At 35.0% G+C, this 21,360-nt stretch overlaps 1 protein-coding gene across 3 annotated transcripts in view; it reads right to left on the bottom strand.

Annotated features, from left to right (window-relative positions):
- AGPS (alkylglycerone phosphate synthase) overlaps positions 1-21,360 on the bottom strand; it is a 160,531-nt gene that overhangs the window by 92,346 nt on the left and 46,825 nt on the right. For all 3 annotated transcript variants that reach the window (XM_073019836.1, XM_007965446.3, XM_073019837.1), the window contains exons 3-8: positions 21,225-21,315; positions 18,809-18,929; positions 18,640-18,714; positions 14,628-14,699; positions 13,179-13,258; positions 10,078-10,158 (exon numbers count right to left, since the gene is read on the bottom strand). In XM_073019836.1, coding sequence (XP_072875937.1) covers positions 10,078-10,158; positions 13,179-13,258; positions 14,628-14,699; positions 18,640-18,714; positions 18,809-18,929; positions 21,225-21,315 — 520 coding nt within the window. The remainder of the gene's footprint in view (positions 1-10,077; positions 10,159-13,178; positions 13,259-14,627; positions 14,700-18,639; positions 18,715-18,808; positions 18,930-21,224; positions 21,316-21,360) is intronic.

The following is a 21,360-nucleotide window of genomic DNA, read 5'->3' as shown; positions in this document are numbered from 1 at the left end:
TATGAGAAAGTAAACAAAGGTGGTGAGCACTGTGACTTGACCCTAGTTTAGCACTCCACGGAAACAGAATCCAGGCAGAACTTGGCAAATACTGAGTTGAGATTGAGCATAGAGCTGTGGGCAATCAAGGCATTTAGAGTTCATAGGAAAAAGTACAGAAAAAAGCAGCACAAAGAAAGATGCCTGGAGAGCTGCAGAGCATACCCCTCAGGTCTTCAGCAGAGTACTGAAACGTAAATGCAAGTGAGTGAAATACCAAAGACCAGAGGAAGAAATAATCCAGATGGATTAGAGCACGGGTGTCCAATCTTTTGGCTTCCCTGGGCCACACTGAAAGAAGAAGAATTGTCTTGGGCCACCCATAAAATACACTAACACTAACAATAGCTGATGAGCTTAAAAAAAAAAAAAAAAAAAAAAAAAAAAAAAAAAAAGGTCTATGCATAATTTTCATGATATCTGCCACCAAAGTCCTCACATTCAAAGGGTTGGACACCAGTAGATTAGAGAACAGTGCCAGCACTCACAGAAACAGTACCTGTTTCCACTAGCCCAACTGAGAAAACTCTTAATTCATAGAGTATTAGGTAGGATACCCAAGAATGTCATACCACAATAGTGGAAAATAATTAGCCTCAGACTGAAAAAAGCAAAAGATCATAAAAGCAACAACTAAAAGATCAACTGTTTCCAAATAAGTGCATCCCAGGAAAAAAGCTGAAGAATATTTGTAGAATTGAAAAACATCAAAATTCACAATGGCTACCATCTAATCAAAAATTACCATTCAAAATTAAAAATATAAAAATAAAAATAAAAAATATATACATATAATAAAAATAAAATTAAAAAATAAAAATTATCAAGCTACAAATAAGTGGGAAAACGCCCCATAATCATTATGGGGTGAAAATCAAAACCAATCCAGAACTAACACACATGTTAGACACAGCTGACAAGAACATTAAAACAGTTATTATAACTGTATTCCATATGTTCAAAAAGTTAAGTAGAGACATGCAACATATAAAAAGACCCAAATTAAACATCTGGAGATGAAAAATATAATGTCTGAAATTAAAAATATATTTAATGGGATTAAGAGCAGAAACGACATAGCAAAATAAAACAGTAGTGAACTTCAAGACATGGCAACAGGAACTAAAAGAAAAAAATGAAAAGAGTAGCAGTGAGCTGTGGAACTTCAAAGAGCCTAATAAGTGAGTAAACAAGTCCCTAAAGGTAGGCGGGGAGGGGGGTTTGTTGGATAGTTGAAGAAATAATGGACAAAGTTTGTCAAAATTAGATGAAAACTATAAAGCCACAAATCAAAAAAGCTTAACAAATCCTCAACAAAAGAAACACAGAGAAAAACTACACCAAGGTCCATGACAATCAAATTGCTCAAACCAGTAATAACACGAAAATCTTAAAAGTAGCCAGAGGGGGCCAGGCACAGTGACTCATGCCTGTAATCCCAGCACTTTGGGGGGCTGAGGCGGGCGAAATCACCTGAGGTCGGGAGTTCAAGACCAGCCTGACCAACATGGAGAAACGCCGTCTCTACTAAAAATACAAAATTAGCCAGGCATGGTGGCTCATGCCTGTAATCCCAGCTACTCAGGAGGCTGAGGCAGGAGAATCACTCGAACCCAGAAGGCAGAGGTTGGGACGCACTCCAGCCTGCTGGGCGACAGAGCGAGACTCTGTCTCAAAAAAAAAAAAAAAAAAAAAAGGAACAAAGAAATTACTACTGATTTTCTTAGACATGATAATGGTATTGTAGTTATAAAAAAGAACACTATTCTTCTGTTTTTAGGAGATGGTGCTGAAGTATTTAGGCTAAGCGTCATAAAGTCTGCAACCTAGGCTGGGTGTGGTGGCTCATGCCTATAATCCTAGCATTTTGGGAGGCTGAGGTGGTGGATTACCAGAGGTCAGGAGTTTTAGACCAGCCTGACCAACATGGTGAAACCCTATCTCTACTAAAAATATAGTATTAGCCAGGCATGTGGTGCATGCCTGTAATCCTAGTTACTCTGGAGGCTGAGGCAGGAGAATCACTTGAACCTGGGAGGCGGAGGTTGCGGTGAGCCGAGATCATGCCATTGCACTCCAGACTGGGCAACAAGAGCGAAATTCTGTCTCAAGGGAAAAAAAAAAAAAAGTAGCCAGCGGGGAAAAAAACATATTACATACACAGAAACAACGACAAAGATAATATCAGATATCTCATGAAAAGCAATAAAGTGAGGTAACAGTGGAGCAACATCTTTGTACTGCTGAAAGACTATCAATCTACAATTATATACTCACTTCAAATATCTTCTTTAAAAACAAAGGTGAAATAAAGACATTTTCAGACAAAATTAGAATTTGCCAACAGGAGACCCACACTAAAGTCATGTTAAAAGAAGTCCTTCAAACAGAAGGCAAATAACATCAGACAAAATTAAGGGTATTGGAAAGGTTAACTAGATGGGTAAATATGCAAGATACTTTCATATTATTTAAATTTTTTAAATGATACTGCAAAGTGTTACAGTATCACTCAAAGGTAGCTGATACAAGTTAAAGATGTATACTACAGGCCGGGCGCGGTGGCTCACGCCTGTAATCCCAGCACTTTGGGAGGCCGAGGCGGGCGGATCACAAGGTCAGGAGATCGAGACCACGGTGAAACCCCGTCTCTACTAAAAATACAAAAAATTAGCCGGGCGCAGTAGTGGGCGCCTGTAGTCCCAGCTACTCGGGAGGCTGAGGCAGGAGAATGGCGTGAACCCGGGAGGCGAAGCTTGCAGTGAGCCGAGGTCGCGCCACTGCACTCCAGCCTGGGGGACACAGCGAGACTCCGTCTCCAAAAAAAAAAAAAAAACAAGATGTATACTACAAATCCTAAAAACAAAACAAAAATTTAAAGCTACTAAAGAAACTAAAGAGATAAAACATATCATTTTTTTAAAATCCCAAAAAGGCAGTAAAAGAGGAAAAGAAGAACAAAAACAGATGGGAAATACAGAAAACAAATAGTAAGATGACAGATTTAAACTAAACCACAATAAATCACACTGAAGATAAATGATCTAAACACCTCAATGAAAAGGTAGTGATTGTCAAATTAGATAAAAAGAAAAGAACCAATTATATGCTGCCTATAAGAAAAACATTCTAAATATAAAGATACAAACTAATTAAAAGTAAAATAATGGAAAAAGCAAAAAGATATGGTAAGAAAACTCCAATAGCTATTTTAATATCAGAAAAAGCAGATTTCAGAGCAAAGCATGTTATCACAAATAAAGGAGGTCATTTCATAATGACAAAAGGGTCAATTAATCAAGAAGCCATAACAATCCTGAACATTTATCCCCCTAATAATCGAGCTTTAAAATATACCAAGCAAAAATAGAACTGCAAGAAGAAATATACAAATCTACAATTATTGTTGGAGGTTTTAATATCCCCCCTCAATAACTGACAGAACAAGTAGGCAGAAAATAAAAAATATAAGAGATCTGAATTACATTATAAGTCAATCTCACCTAACAGACATTTAAAGACTACTCCACCAAACAGCAGCAGGAAAACACATTCTTTGCAAGTGCACATGGAACATTTTAAAAATAGGCTGTACTGTGGGCCATAAAACAAGTAGCAATAAATTTGAAAGGATTCAAGTCATATCAAGTATGTTTTCTGAACACAACAGAATATAGACATCAATGACAGAAAGATATCTGAAAAAATACCAAAATAATTGGGAACTAAATAACATATATACATGGTGAATAAACCATGGATCAAAGAAAAAAATCAAAAAAGTAGAAAATATTTTCAAATTAATGAAAATAAGTATATCAAAATTTGTGGCATGTCACTAAAGCAATAATTGGGAAAAAAATTAGCACTGATTTTCTACTTTAGAAAATAACACTGAGCTCAAATAAATTACTTCAACTTAACCTCTACTATAAGACACAAAAAAACATTTTCTTTCACAAATCCATCATCCATTCCTAATTAAAGCTCTATAAACTAACACAAGAAAGGGACTTCTTCAACTTGATAAAGGGTATCTACAAAAAACACCTATAGTTAACAAATACTTAATCGTAAAGGACTGAACACATCTCTCCTAAATCAGGAACAAGTCTCACTTATTTTCAACATTATCTGGCCAGTACAATCAGGTGAGAAAAAGAAAAAAAGGCAAACAGATTGGAAAGAAAGAAAGAAAACTGTTTTTATTCACACACAACATAGCCATCTATGTAAAAAATCCAACGAGATATACAAAAAAATGCTTGTTAAAATTTAGTGAATTTAGTAAAGTTGCAGGATATAAGATCAGTATTTTAAAAAACTGTATTTTTATACACTATTAAAGAACAACCAGAAACTGACAATTTTTAAAAATACCAATTACAACAGCACCAAAAAATATGTACTCCTTAGGGACAAATCCTATTTTTAAAAATATACGAGGCCAGGTATGGTGGCTCATACTGATAATCCCAACACTTTGGGAGGCCAAGGTGGAATGATAGGTTGAAGCAAGAAGTTTGAGACCAGTCTGGGCAATATGGCAAGATCCTGCTTCCAGAAAAATTAAAAAATTAGCCAAGCATGGTGGCACATGCCTAGCTACTGGGGAGGCTGCAGCAGGAGGATCATTTAAGCCCAGGAGTTTGAGGTTACAGTGAGCTATGATGGTGCCACTAGACTCCAGCCTGGACAACAGAATGAGATCTTGAAAGACAGAATGAAAGACACGTACTTAGAAAACCGTAAGACACTCTTGAGAGAAATTACAGACCTACAAAAAATTAAAGATATACCATGTTCATGGGTCAGGTCAGAAGAATCTAAACTGTTAAGCTGTCAGTCTCCTCAAACTGATATATATAGTCAATGCAACCCCAATCAAAATCCCAATGGGACTTTTTCTTTTTTTAACAGAGAAACTAGCATACAAAGAACCTAGAACAGCCTAAACAACTTTGAAAAAAATACTTATGATAAAGCTATAGTAATCCAAACAGTATGGTATTAGCACAGAGACAGACATATATAGAGTCCAGAACTAGAAGCAGACATATATAGACAACAGATTTTTTTTTAAATGATGGTGCAAAGTCAATTCAGTGAAGAAAGGATAATCTTTTCTAATAAATGGTGCTGAACAATTGGATATTCATATGCAAAAATCATTAACGTCAATCCAGTTTTACACCATATACAAATAATAACTCAGAAATCTTCAAAACTGATCAGAGACCTAAATGTAAGACTAAAAATTATAAAACTCAAATGGGAGAAAATCTCTACAACTTTGCATTATGATACAATAGCAGAAGCATGATACAAAGACAAATTAATACACTGGGCTTCATTAAAATTAAAAACAGCTGGTCTTCTAAAGATACTGTAAGAAAATGAAGAGAGAAACCACAGACTGAGAGAAAATATTTGCAAAGCATATATCTGAAAAAAGATTTATTCCCAGAATAAATAAAGAATTCCAAAACTCAATAGTAAGAAAACAACCCAATCTTAAAATTGCGCAAATAATTTAAGGAGAACTTCACCAATAAAGATATATGGATGGCAAATAAGCACATGAAAAGATGTTCAACATCACTAGTGATTAGAGAAATACAAATTAAAACTACAATGAGGCCAGACACAGGGGCCCGTGCCTATAATCCCAACACTTTGGGAGGCCAAGGTGGGCAGAACACTTGAGCCCAGGAGTTCGGAACCAGCCTGGGCAACATGGCAAAAAAATTCCATCTCTACAAAAAAATATAAAAATTAGCCAGGCATGGTGGCACTTGCCTGTGGTCTCAGTTACTCAGGAAGCTGAAGCGGGAGGATTGCCTAAGCACAGGGAGGTCAAGGCTGTAGTGAGCCATGATCATGCCACTGCACTCCAGCTCGGGCAGCAGGGTGAGACTCTGTCTCAAAATAAAAAAAACAAAACAAACCTACAATGAGATACTACTATGCACCTACTAAAGTTTAGACTAAAATTAAAAAGACTAACAATACAAAGTATTGGCAAGGATATGGAGAAACTGGAACTCTTATACAGTGCTAGTGGAAATATAAATGATATAATCACTCTGGGAAAAAACTTCATAGTTTCCCAAAAAGGTAAATATATATCTACCATTTTGATCTATTCATTCAATTTCCAGTTACTTACCAAAAGGAAATGAAAGTATATGTCTACACAAAAACCTGCACACGAGTGTTCATAGCAGCTTTATTTGTAATAGCCCAAAACTAGAAATAATCCAAGTGTTCATCAACAGGTGAATGTATAAACAAAACAGTAGCATATCTATACAATGGAATACTGCTGAGCAATAAAAAGAAATGAACTACTGATAAATGCAACAATATGGCTGAATTTCAAAATAATTATGCCTAGTGAAAGAAGCCAGACCACCCTCCCACACATGCTGTAGGATTCCACTTTATTAAAATTGTAGGGAATTTAAACAAATCTACAGTGACAGAAAGCAAATCAGTGATTGCTGGGGGGTTGCTTAAGGGTTGTGGGTGGGAGTGGTGAAGGAATATAAACGAGCAAGAGGAAAACTTGGGGTGGGTGGATATCCTTGTTATATAGATTGTGATGATGGTTTCATGGTTATATTCATGTGTCAAAACGCATCAAATTGTACACATTAAATTATACATATTAGATGATAATTATATCTCAAGCTATTATAAAGCAACATAAAACAAAAATCTATGACTTCAAAGATTGTGGTCCAAGCTGCCTAAGGAATTGAATTCCATCTCCTGAAGAGAAGAAGGCTGGCCGGGCGCGGTGGCTCAAGCCTGTAATCCTAGCACTTTGGGAGGCCGAGACGGGCGGATCACGAGGTCAGGAGATCGAGACCATCCTGGCTAACATGGTGAAACCCCGTCTCTACTAAAAAAATACAAAAAACTAGCCGGGCGCGGTGGCGGGCGCCTGTAGTCCCAGTTACTCGGGAGGCTGAGGCAGGAGAATGGCGTGAAACCGGGAGGCGGAGCTTGCAGTGAGCTGAGATCGGCCACTGCACTCCAGCCTGGGCGACAGAGCGAGACTCCGTCTCAAAAAAAAAAAAAAAAAAAAGAGAAGAAGGCTACAGAACAGACACATTTTGGAGGCAAGATTGCAAAATTTTCCTTTAAAAATTCAGTTTTTAAAATGCGGAGTTTGAAATGTCTGTAAACACGCAAGTGGAGATATCAATTAGGCGAGTGGCTATATCAGTTCAGGAAAGAAGTCTAGGATGATAATATAAATTTTGGAGTCTATAGCACATAAAAAGAATATTTAAAGTCAGACTGAATGGAACAAATAGTGCTCAATAAAAATTAGCGGAATGAATCAAAGTTCTAAGGAGTTCACATTATTAACTTATTTCATCTTGACAAAAAACCCCAAAGTAGGAATTATGATCCCCACTTTACAGGTAAAGAAACTGAGGCTTAAAGGTGAGTAACTTGCCCAAGGTCAAACAGCTAAGAGCTATATTTGAGGTTTGCAGTGAGAGTTAATAGCTGTTAGAAACAAAAAAAGATAATGTGAGGTTATTAGTGATGCTGTCCCTAAGCAGAAAAAACATGCGAGTCAGACATCCTCAGACATTAACTAATAAAATAAAGTAGCCAAATATTTAATAAACCTAGAAAAAATTCTCCAAATCCATAATTGACATGTTAGCAGCTTCCATTAAATTTTATCATATTAACATCAATGTGATTTACAAGTTAAAGCAATTAAAATCTGTGCTACCCAACTACTGTACTTGTGTCATTTTAAGCTTGCAGAAAGAAAAGGCAGGATGTTTTAAACTGGTTACCTCAACTGAAGTAGAATCTGAAGGACATAGAAGTCTAACGAGGAAGAACTTTAACTGGGATCAAAATAGCTGTAGGAACTACGTTATAGCCTACTGGAGGCAAAAAAGTAAGTTCTATATTGGCATTTAGGGAAATGAACTAGTAGGTAAAATATCAGAAGTTCCTAGTCTGGGAAAATGTCATTTAAATTTCAAGGAAATATGTTCCTTGAATTTTAATTCTAACCTTTAAAAAAAAAAAGAAAACTTGGAAAGGTTAAAATACTACATCAAATGCTATAATAAAGATACAAAATTGGTGACATAAAAAGCCATTCTTTGTTATAAAAAAAAATGCTGTGCTGATAATGCCTCATTCAAGTGTAATGGAATACTGATACAGGACGTTTTAGAGGTTTTTTCATTAAATACTATTACTCTGCCCACTGAAGTCATTATAAACTATAATAATTGACAAATCTATTTATCTGATATAAAATCTTAATTTACTGAGGATCTTTAACAGTCTCAACAAATAAGTTCAATTTTATTCCAGTTATCTGCATCTTACTGCATTAAATAAAAAATAAATAGCTTAATAATTTTTTTTCAAAGCCTATCATCCAGAAATGGTCAGGAGAAGACCAACGTCAATCAACTTTTCAAGAAAGAAAAGAAAACAACAACAAAATAAGATCAACAATCACATCACATCTCTTCCTATTAAAGGTTTGGGGGAGAGGGGTCTCTATAGCCCAAGTTGAACAAAATGGTCAGTACATCACTAACAAATGGAACCTTCTAATTTTTGTTTACAAAAGCTGAGTTATTGTTATCTTGATTATGTTTGAGAAAGTTGAAGGAACCAATTTATTTTCACTATTATCTGCTTAGAATCTATGAAGGAAACCTAAAGTTTTCCAAAAATTCATTAGGATCCCAAAAAAGTACTATAAGAACTTCAAGAATTTCATGAATTTATGAAATGAGTAGTTGTCAATGAAGTTGTGCACTGAAAAGTTCAATGAATACCAATATTTACCCAGCTGATGAAATATATCACCAACATCCTAGAATTCCATGTTCAAACTGTTCCATTTTATTCCATTTCTACTACTTCAGGCCACTATCAGCTCTTGCCTAAATTATTGTTGCAGTCTCTTAGTCCACCCTTACATAGACCACCCATTTCACCACACAGCAGCCAGAACAACACAAGTAAAAAAGTAAAGTTCAAACTTCTAACAGCTGCTTTATAAGGCCCTTTATGATCTGAACTCCTCATGTCTTCCTGGCTTGATCCTTTACCACTACTGTACCCACTCCCACCCAATATACAAATACCAAGAAGACATGTTCTCCCATACACACACTAGCCTTCAGCCATATTCAGCTATCTGCAGTCCCTCAAAAGCAACAGTCGGCCGGGTGCAGTGGCTCACGCCTATAATCCCAACACTTTGGGAGGCAGAGGTGGGAGGATCACAAGGTCAGGAGATCGAGACCACGGTGAAACCCCGTCTCTACTAAAAATACAAAAAATTAGCCAGGCATGGTGGTGGGCGCCTGTAGTCCCAGTTACTTGGGGGGCTGAGGCAGGAGAATGGCGTGAACCCAGGAGGCGGAGCTTGCAGTGAACGGAGATCGCGTCACTGCACTCCAGCCTGGGCGTGAGAGCGAGACTCCATCTCAAAAAAAAAAGCAAAAAAAACAGTCACCCTGAGAAGCTCTGCATATATGCTCCTTCCTCTGGATTATACTCTCCTTTTTTGCCAACTCAGACTCATCCTGAAGTCTCATTTTAAATGCTGTGTCCTTTGCCACTGACTCAGTATTAAAAAAATAATAATAATAAATGCCAGGTTTTATGTGATACCTTCTTTGCACAACTCATTCCCACCTAGCCCCATCTGATGATCCATAATACCCTGCACTTGGCATCCACATAGCAATATTCACTCTGAATAATTATTTTTCAAACTTTCTGTCCTAATCTAAGTTACCTGAGGGTAGGAGACAATGCTTTATTCACTATCATGTCCTTGTAATCTAGCTCAATGCTTGACCCATAATAGAAACTAAACAAATTCATTGAATGAATGAATGTATCATAAAAGGTATTTCATTCATAGAGGGGATACAGTTTTGAAAACTTTCATTAAAGAAATAGCATCAGAATTGATATTAGAATACGTTGATTTAAAAAAAAAATTAAGAAAAAGAAATAACATACCTGTCTTTCCAACTCTTGTCCTGTTATGCCAGCCTCTACATGAGCTGTCAAATTGTTCTCATCAACCCAGAGAATTCGATTCTGTTGCAAAGGAAGAAAAAAATCTGATCTCCATGAACTACTAATATTTTCTCAGGAAACATAACTTCTTAATTCAAAGCAACAAGTGATAAGACAGTGATTAAGCAAGAAGGGCTCCCTTCAACCAGCCACACTGGAAACCAAGTCCACTTATCCCAGACTATACAACATGACGACACAGTAACAAAGGCAGTATATTATGCAGGGGTTGGCTTAAAACAGACTCTGTCTTTATTCAGATGTTAATTTAAATTAAACTCCTTCTCTTATCTTAGGCAAATTATTTAACTGTTTAGGCTTATTGTTTCCTCATTCGTAAAATGTAAATAGCAATAATACAGAAAGTGTTGCCTACAATAATTAAATAGGATACTCCATGTAAAAAAAACAGCATATACAGGTCCTGGCATTGTGCAAATACTATCTGCACTATGTTAACATAGCAATCATTATCTAATTGAAGAATATCAGAATATGACCATAAGATCAGAAAAAAAAATCTGCAAAGACATTTAAATATAGCAGATGGCATCCCTGCTTTATTTTTAATTCAAAACAGGGCCAGAAATCCCATGTACAAAACAAAGCATATCCCTGCCTTGGGCTCAAAAGAAGGAACTAAATTTCATCTGGCTCAACTTACCAAATGTATGACTGCCAATAAAAAATGTTATCTGGCATTCTTATTTGACCTAACTTTTACATATATATGAATTTTCATGAATTACTTTCTACTATTAAGAGCAGACTTCTTTCCCCTTTCTATCTGGCTGAGCAATTGGGTAACATATAGAACCTTCATCTGGATCCCAGGGAAGCTTTCTTTCGACTTTCATATGCTCAGTTTCACGGCAATAACTAACATAGATAAATCGACTTAATAAAAAAAAGAAAAGAGCACAACAGACAATACAAAAACAGCAGTTGCTACCTACATTCCAAATCTGAACACATATGAATAACTGCACTGCTTAATTCATGGGGTTGTGAAAAACATTAAATAAGATGATGTATGTGAATGCACTTTTAGTTTTATGTTACATAAAACTCATAATTATACTCTCACTATAAGACAATAGTAATTTCTTTCTTTCTTTCTTTTTTTTTGAGACAGAGTCTTGCTCTGTCACTCAGGCTGGAGTGCAGTGACATGATCTTGGCTCACTGCAATCTCTGCCTCCTGAGTTCAAGCAATTCTCCTGCCTCAGCCTCCCGAGTAGCTGGGATTACAGGCACATGCCAACACGCCCGGCTAATTTTTGTATTTTTAGAAGGGAAAGGATTTCACCACATTGGCCAGGCTGGTCTAGAACTCCTGGCCTCAGATGATCTGCCCACCTCACCCTCCCAAAGTGCTGGGATTACAGGCGTGAGCCACCGCGCCCGGCTGACAACAGTAACTTTGATACAACTATGGTATAATCAGGTTTTTGGTCCTTTGGCAGCTAAACAAAAGACAGTATTATTAAATTGCAGAATGAAAAGACAAAGAATTTTTAATCTGATGGTACCTTATGTATACATCTTCTCCCCCAACAGACTGGCTCTTGAGGCAATTACATACTCATTCTAAATATATACCTTGTAGCTACCAAGAGTTCAAACATATCCCTTGGTAGAAAAAGGAAATTAAAAGCAGCAGAAAAAAACTTCATAGGCACTCACAGAAAAGCCTAAAGAAAACATATAGGCTACCCTATTACATCCCATATACACTACCAAATCCATGTTAACATTCCAGAATAAGCTATTCTTCAGCTATCTTCTGAGGAAATAAATTGCCTTTTCTTAAAATCTGGGATAAGGAGAAAGGTTAATGGGGAACTTTACAATAAAAGAAGTGTTCACCATCTGAACTTGATCAATTTTAGCATCACTAAAAGTGGGACAATCAGCTATTACACACCTCTATTGATGTTACGTGACACTTTTTTAAAAGCACATTACCATCTATGAGGGATTCTTGCTGTAAAAACAAAACAAAACAAAACAAAAGGCAATGCCTGAATCTAACTAGACTTTATATGGAAGTTCTATTTAGTGGACATACAGGCTTAGACAAAGAGTTAAATGACAAGCAGCAGCAACAGATAAATTCAAAATATGACATTCTATACCACAAATAAACTTGTTTATTCAAAAGTCTATAACATTCAAAAGGAAAAAAACAGGGAGTAAGAGGAGGCTTTTACATAAAGTGAGACTTAAGAGCTACAATGGAAAGCTAATGTGAGCCTTGTCTGGATCCCCATTTGAACAAATGAACTATAAAATAGACATTTTTTATATTGAAAATTAAATGTAGATAACTACTAAATAACATAAAGAATTACTTTTGATTTTGCCAGGAGTGATAATAATAGTTATGTGAGAAAATGTCCTTTTTAAATGAGATTATACAGAAATAATTATGTGTAAAGTAGCACTGTGTCAGAATTTGCTCTAAAACTACTAGAAAAAAAAGAAAGTATGGCAAAATGTTAATAACTATTTATCTAGAAAATGGGTAAACTATTCTCTCTACTTAGGCGTTTGAAAAAAAATTCAAATTTGGTAAAATAGCATGAAGACACATACCTGAGGGTAAAAGTAAACCTATCTTTTGGAGAACTGAATACAAGGGTAAAATGTAATGATGAAATACATTTAAAACAAAATGGATATTAGATTCTTTTTTCTTTATCGCCCAGGCTGGAGTGCAGTGGTATGATCTTGGCTCACTGCAACCGCCTCCCGGTTTCAAGCAAGTCTCATGTCTCAGCCTCCCAAGGAGCTGGGATTACAGGCACACGTCACCACACTCGGTTAATTTTTGTATTTTTAGTAGAGATGACATTTTCCTATGTTGGCCTGGCTGGTCTCAAACTCCCAACCTCAAGTGATCCACCCACCTCAGCCTCCCCAAGTGCTGGGATTACAAGTGTGAGCCACAGTGCCCAGTGGCTAGATTCTTTTTTAATGACAATTAAGGTGGAGCCAATAAAGACAATGTTTTAAATATATTTCAAATTATTAAATACCATTTGTGAAGTGTCCAAAGAAATAATTGTTCTTGTCTCATCTGCAGGACACATCAGGCCATATGAAACACTTGTTCCTCCTGCCAAAATAGGAAACAACAACTTTTATGTTTAAATATTCTGTTTTTAGCTATATTTCTAGGGCAAATCCCTCATATCAAGTACACAGATAGGGCCACTAGAAAAGTGATACCTATTAATACTTTGCAAAATACAATTTGCCAATGCTAACACACTAAAAGCAAACTCACCTTTATTTTATGCTGAGTGCCAAAATGAAGCAATATTATGGAACTGAAAGCAATGGGCTATGGCTCCATCCCCTGGATATGCCACACTCAAGTGAAGCCCCTAGCAATTTGTGGAACTCCAAAAACATGATTAGAAAAGTTCTAAGCTGATAATTACTGAGGAGAGGGAGCTTAAAAGAAAAAAAAGACTCATCCTACACAACTAGAGACATCATTACTTCCTACCACAATTATGAGATTCATTTATCATTTAAAATAATCTTACATTCTTATACAAAAAAGCTTTAATAAATTAGAAATGAAACAAGTTTAAAATGTCTAGATTATGAGGTATTTAAAAACAAATTTAGATGTTTTTGGTGAAAAAGTGATTTTAATATAGAATAATACATAGAAGTATTTAAATATACTGTTGTCTTAACATTTACTGTCAAAGGAAAAATGCTTTCTTGATACCATTAAAGAACAATACAATGTTCTCTGTTCTTAACCAGATCTAAATCATCATATATCAGAATAAATTCTTGACTGATACTTCCATAAGCTCTGCACGAAAGAAAACATGTGAAAGTCACCTTCCACAAGAAGTACAAGGGGTGTTAATCCGTAAGGTTCAGCGTAACTTTACGAAGTGAGATCATGAAGTGTCGGTTAAAAACGTGATGGCTGTGATCAGTAACTACTATTTGCTTGTTACTGTCATTTGGAATTAGAAAAATATTTCATAATAAATGGCATTTTAGTGCCTTTTTTGCATGAATTCAACAGAAAGCAACAGCTGAAGAGGGAATATGGAGCTTCTGGAATTGTTGGGAGTCTCATCACCATTCCTATGCTAATCTCAAAGGTTTATATAGGACATATTTACATTTAGCTTTGGAAAAAGAAAATTATCTCCACAAATATACAGGTTAAAAAGTAACTACTAAAGCAGAAACATTTTCTTATTCAGGCATGAAATCACAGCTTCAACTAGGACCCATAGAGGAAAAAGCCGTGAACTAAGGTATACCATGTCTCAAACAGTTTAAGGAATTCTACTTAGAACACAAATGAGCATCATCGACCAATTTTTTAGAATAACCACATCACAATTACAATAAGGTTTGTTTTCAGTAGGGTGATGCAAATATTTAAGATACATATATTTTAAATAGAACAAATTTACATATCAAAATTCAAAAGGCACAATACCTACCACCAATTGGTATGATACAAAGGTTGTATTTGCAAGCTAGATTCACAATCTTAACTACATCATCATGGCATGCTGTTGAAGAAAGGGAAAATAAATTAATTACAGAGGCATGAATAAAATCTGATAACCTTGGCAAATAAGAACCTATGTAATTCTTTATCAAAACTTTTCCTTCATTTATTCACTCATTAACACAATGAGTTGAGTATTAAAACACTTTACCTTTTTAATTTTTCATTTTGAAATAATTTGACTTACAAAAAAGTTACAAAGACAGTACAAGAATTTTCCTTCATCTTACATCCCCAAATATCAACATCTTATGTAGCTACAGTCCAACTATCAAAACCAAGCAACCAACACTGATACAATACAATAAACTAATCTACAGACCTTATTCAAATACTTCCAATTGTCCTACTAACGTCCTCTTTTCTAGACCAGAATCAACTCGAGGATCACACCCTGCATTTAGCTGCCTTGTGTCTTCTTTAAAAATAGGCATTTCCTTAGTGTATCTTTAACTTTCATGACCATGACAGTTTGGAAGAACAGTGGTCAGTTATTTCATAGAATGCCCCTCAGTTTGGGTTTGTAGATGTTTCCTCATGATTAAGTTCAGGTTATATATTTTGGGAGTAATTCCACAGAAGTGATGTTGCATCTTTCTCAGTGCATTACATCTAGAAGCACATGATACTAACATGTCTCATTTCCAGTAATGTTAACTTAATACATCATTTGATTAGGCCGTGTCACTAGGTTTCCCCACTATAAGGATACTATGTTTCTTGCTGAAATTAATAGGTATTAATTGTTCAAATAATTTATTCAATATTCAATATTAATAGGTTCAAATATTAACAGGTATTAATTGTTCAAATACTTATTAACTTCAACAAGAAACACAGTATCCTTATAGTGGGAAAACCTAGTGACACAGTATTTACATATTTTAGACTACATAAAATACCATGTTTCTCATCATACTTTCACCTAATTTTAGCACCATTGATGATTTATTGTTTAAACAAATGTTTGCAATATTGCACAAAATACACTGCACATAAATTCCTTTCCTTTGTACAGAACTAAAGAGTTCTCTTTATGCTTGCAAAAGTTATATAAGTAACAAAAAACTGACTGGAAGATTTTAAATGCCAAGCAAGAGGTACTAAGACTCAACTTGACTGGCAATAGGACATTAGTGGAGGTTCCTAAGGAGGGGAACAAGATGGCAAAGAGATTGTTTTGGAAAAGTCAATCTCCTGATATAATAAGAGATGGCATGCAGGAGTGAGACTTGAGGCAAGAAAACTATGCAAAACTCCAGTATTAGTTGCTAAGAGCCTAGGGACTCAGCAGGAAATAAGAATGCTGAGGAAAGCAAATGAATATTCATTTATGAATGCAAAAATAGTTCTATAAAAGTTGCAATTATCTTTTCTAAGGTTTGTGTAAAGCTAAGAAAACATGTCACTTGTATCATTCCAATTTTTAATAAATATCTATTTTCAAGCTTTTGGATTAAGCTTATAAAGTTTGCTATCTGTGGTAAATTTACTAAATAGAATACTCATTAATTAATAATTCACAAAATACCCAAAGATGTCTATTAAAAAATCTTCAACAAGGCAAAATTATCTTTTAGGAATGTCACCTAATCAAAAGGCTTCCTTAACCATGTTATCTGAAACTGCATCCATCCCACTACGCATCCTTGTTCACACTACCCTCTTACATGCTTTTATTCACAGCACTTAACATTAACCAATATGTTACATATTTATTTGTGAATTATCTGTTTCCCCTCAGTAAATTCTATGGCACTTGAGAGCAGGGATTTTTGTTTTATTCACTGCTTATCCTCAAGTACCTAGCCTGTATTTTCACAGTCCTAAAGTTCTGGTGTTTAAGCCAATGAAAATAATGCATAAACACTAAATTTAATAAGTGAAGTAACTGTCCTTACTCTTAAACAAGCCCCAAGCATCCTATTAAGCAACACACAGAATTCCCATTCAGATCAAAACCAGACTTAAAGACAACTACAATAGATTTCCTAGTTGTGTGTGTGTGTGTGTGTGTGTGTTTTGCAAGAATGAGACAGCCACATCCACTCTATGGAATACCACATTGCCTCAAATTTCTTCATTGTCTCAAAACGAGGCCTCCTACAAAGAAAAACTTGGACTTCATCGCCAGTAGGAAATCTACATTAAAATTAAATAAAGACCTCAGTGACTTAATAACTTGTTGGGAAACTATTTCCAAAGAAGTCATTATACTAGGATATTGAACAGAATAAAACTATAAACTTGATTCATCCAGGAATACACCATTCATAGAGATTCTTGAAGTATGGAAGAAGCTGACAAAAGGATTATTGAATTAATCTCCCAAGTGTGTATGGGAGATTTAAAGGGGCAAGAAACATGAGGCATGAAAACCCTTATCGTTTCACAAAAACCTAGATATACACTGAGAAGGAACTGATTTGGAAATTGGGATGGAAAAAAAGTGGAAGAGCAATGGTGCAAGGGAACCAATAAAATGGGATGGATTTTACAAAGCAAAGAAACTTTTGTGAAATATTGTTAACTACATCTGAGTTTTTGAGAATATTTGGATTTCTTAAAGCAAAATGTACTTCCACTATATTATTCTGTTTTTGTTTTTTAAGAGACGAGGGACTTACTAGTCCACGTTAGACTCGAACTCTGGGCAAGTGATCCTCCTGCGTCATCATTCTGAGTAACAGGGACTACAGGAACACACTGCCAAGCCCAACTCTCTCAGTATTTTAATGTTGAAAGACAGGAAGGAAATGCCTAGAAGGTACACTTGAAAGTTCTTATTAAGATACATCAAAGGATGGCCTATTAGGTTTCTTGTGGGAGGTGAAAATTGATAAATTTTGCTTTCACGTTTTCCAGTAATAAACAGAATAAACCTTCTCCAAATCTTGGTAGAGAAGTAACCTAAAGCTACTAAAAAACAGGCAGGCAAAACAAAAATATTTCTTCTATTGGAGAATACCTTTTCCTCAGGAACAGTTAAAATTTCTATACTAAACTAACAGAGATGAAAGACTTATTTAATAAATATTCCAAATGCATAGAATAATATACTAGTATCAGGAAAGTAATTTCATCTCTGCTACATATGCTCTTGGATTTTCCTCCCATGTATCTCACCTGCCTCTTGCCCCCACATTAAAGTATAATTTTTCCCTCAGACAGTCCCTCCAAAGTAGAAGGATCTCATTTAAGAACTGAGAGTCCATGAATGATCCAATTTATTAAAAAATAAAATACGTACTCTGAAAAGGAAGATCTGAAGATAAAAGGAATCAGAAAATCAATAGAACTCTTTAAAAAATGCAATAATGGACAGCAAGGAACACTATACCTGTTCTGCTTTAAATTACCTGCTAAAAGAGATGGGTAAAAAACCTCAGATTTATATAGTACCTACTACTCACTGAGAGTAAAATTACAACACAAAGCTCATCCATCCCCCGTCCCAGCCAAACGCTAATAATTACTCAAAATTTATTTATTCATTTCAAACATAGTATGCATATATATAATACATAAAACTTGTTTGACCAGGCTTTCTAAAGCTCACAGCTGATATCAATAAATTATTACTAATATTAGTTTGCAGTACTCAATTATATTAATAATTCTATATATCTGAATGTAACACTGACACTAATTTCATGAAGCTTCCAAATTATCCAAAACTACCTTTTTCTACTGACATCTCAATAAGATTATTTACATTTGAAATGATTATTTAATTATCAGCAACAAAATGAATTGTTAAAACCATTAGTTCAGAACAACCAGGTCAAGAAAGAGCTTCAAGACTGTTATGTAAACTCTCTTAAAAATACAGCAATTTATATTTTTTACAACTCATATGCCAAAAAGTACATATTTCCAATATTAAATTAACTTAAAATTTAGCAATACTAAATTAATGATACAAGGAGGGGAAAACTTACTTGGCCATAAAACTATATCAGGAATTCGCTCAAACATTCCTTCCCTGAGCAAAAATATCTCATGAAGACAATGACCTGTTTTGTGGTTAAAAAAACAAAAACACAAAAACAGCTTAAAATATAGAAAATTTTTGTTAAAAATAAATAGGGCTAATATAAAGTAACTTACCATGAGCTCTAAATACTCGATCATCTGCCTCTTGTGAATATGAAATATTAGTTTCTTTAAGGTCATGAAGAAAATCTTCGTTTACAACAGAAGGAGGTGTATCACTAGGATTTAAGGATGCCTAGAAAATAAAATTGATTTCTTTGACTTATTTTTAGACAACGAATTTTGGGTACTTAAGTTAGAGAGAATGATTACAAAATGTAGACTTTTTTAAAAAACATTCAAAGTAAGGCTGAAGCATAGGAAAATACAAAACAACATACACAGAAACCAGCTTTATGAGAGTAACAAACTACAAATGCTCTGGTTAATCGCAATCATTTCTAAAGATTGTAATCAACAGGGAAGATAGCAAAGTATCAAATCTTTCATTTCAGATTAAGGAGACTGGGAGAAAGTTACTTGACTTGTACACTATCTACACTTAATCTGTCGATAAAATTTAGCATTTCTGGCCAGGCACAGTGGCTCACACCTGTAATCCCAGCACTTTGGGAGGCCAAGGCAGGCGGATCACGAGGTCAGGAGATCGAGATCATCCTGGCTAACGCAGTGAATTCCTGCCTCTCCTAAAAATACAAAAATTAGCCCAGCATGGTGGCAAGCACCTGTAGTCCCAGCTACTTGGGAGGCTGAGGCAGGAGAATGGTGTGAACCCAGGAGGCAGAGCTTGCAGTGAGCCAAGATCACGCCACCACACTCCAGCCTGGGCAACAGAGTGAGACTCCGTCTCAAAAAAAAAAAAAAAAATTAGCATTTATTATTATTCAATTGCCATTTTAAAATGATCAACAGAAAGCCTCAAAATAGGTAATAAATCCGTTTTTATACAGCTGCTTTAAAACTCACAACATAATTATAAACTTGATATTCAATTTCACCTAACAGGTAACTTGAAATCTAATCTTCAACTTCAAAGTTAAAACTATGAGTCACTGGGCATGTCACCCAACTTTTATGAGCCTTGGCTTCTTCATCTGTTAAATGAGATTATCACCATAGGGCTACTATAAGGAAGGCAGGTTAAATGTGATAATTTTTGTGAAAAGCACCTAATAGCATGCCTAGAACATAGGAAGAGGTCTATAAATGGCTGGCCAAGTAAAATCTGCTATGGGGGATGGGGGGAAGCTATCATACGGTATTTGGAAAAAAGAAAATATAAGAATATGCAAAGAACAAATATGATACTTCCATATTATCTTAATCTCTTATTAAGGTACTGCATAAAAAATACTTACTGAGTGGTTGCTATAAGCTAGGCACTCTTCAAGGTCTTGATACAACAGTGAGTTAAACAGAAAAAAGTATTTTGACCTTGTGAAATTTATCCCATAGGAGAAGGAAATACTAAAAGAACTCCAACAAAATATATTAATATTTTAAGTAATTAAGAACTGAAAAGGGCTCAAAAACTGGTGAAATCTAACTATGGTATGTGGATTGTATCAATGTCAAAAACAAGTAATTGCAAATAGTCAAGAGATCGAGAGAGAGAGAATTTAAGAGATAAAAAGAGAGACCTCTAGGAAAAGTTAAAAGATGGCTTGGGAGGGGAAGAATTAGTTGTTCAGCCTAACTTAATAACTAGAATAAAATAACTGTGGATTTTTAAATAAACCCAACAAGTACTCACCAAATACCTATACCACTTAATAACAAGTTGGATAGAGTGGAGAATATTGTATAAGACATAGCCCCTGTACTTATGGAACTTATATCCAATTAGAGAGACTGGAATACAGAATACCATGCTACAGCAAAATAATAATAAAAACACAACAAAAATAATAATAAAAAGAAATGCTAAATATTTCATTAGCTTCATATATATACATACAGTTCAAAGTTTCCTAATTCTACTTTCAGAAAAGTGAAACTACATGAACAAACTAAAATCCTCAATCGCTCATATCTTAATCAAATTTTTACTTTTTATAATTCTTCAAATATTCTAAATGTCCTAATATTAAATGTGATTTTACATTTTTATTTTAAATTATTCTCCATTAATCCTAGATTACGGTCAGTCTACTAAATAATCTAAACATCATGGCAACTTATATTTCTATAACAAGCACTCTTTAAGGAAGTAAATAATTTGCACTTCACTATTACCCTGTGAGAGGCAGAATAAATAGTTATTACTCCCAATTCTAAAAATAACCAAGGCTCAGAGAAGATAAAAAGTTTGCCAGATAAATCTCAGATAAATTGTGAGACTAGGGTCTAGATCTGTGACACTGAATAACTGGCCGTAACAGTCTAACAAGGCCAATATAATTAATAGCCTTTATAACAAAAAACACGACAGTTGCAGGGAATCCAATATAACAAATTACAAAGAGAAATCATATTAATTTGGGTTTAAAAACACAGTTAAATGTATTAGTAATAATTTTTGTTTGCTTACTTTAGAGGTAGTTTTATGCTCCACATTTACTCCAAGGGTATTTTGGATCCATTCTTTAAATGTTGGTAAACCCAAGCCACTAAGAGGGTACCTAAAGTACAAAGAAAGTAAAAATATTAGAGCGAAGTATCTTCAT

Source organism: Chlorocebus sabaeus, chromosome 10 (genome assembly GCF_047675955.1).
Source record: "Chlorocebus sabaeus isolate Y175 chromosome 10, mChlSab1.0.hap1, whole genome shotgun sequence".
NCBI classification, from domain to species: domain Eukaryota; kingdom Metazoa; phylum Chordata; class Mammalia; order Primates; family Cercopithecidae; genus Chlorocebus; species Chlorocebus sabaeus.
The sequence above is the reverse complement of the archived record's forward strand: the minus strand, read 5'-3'. Positions and strand labels throughout refer to the sequence as shown.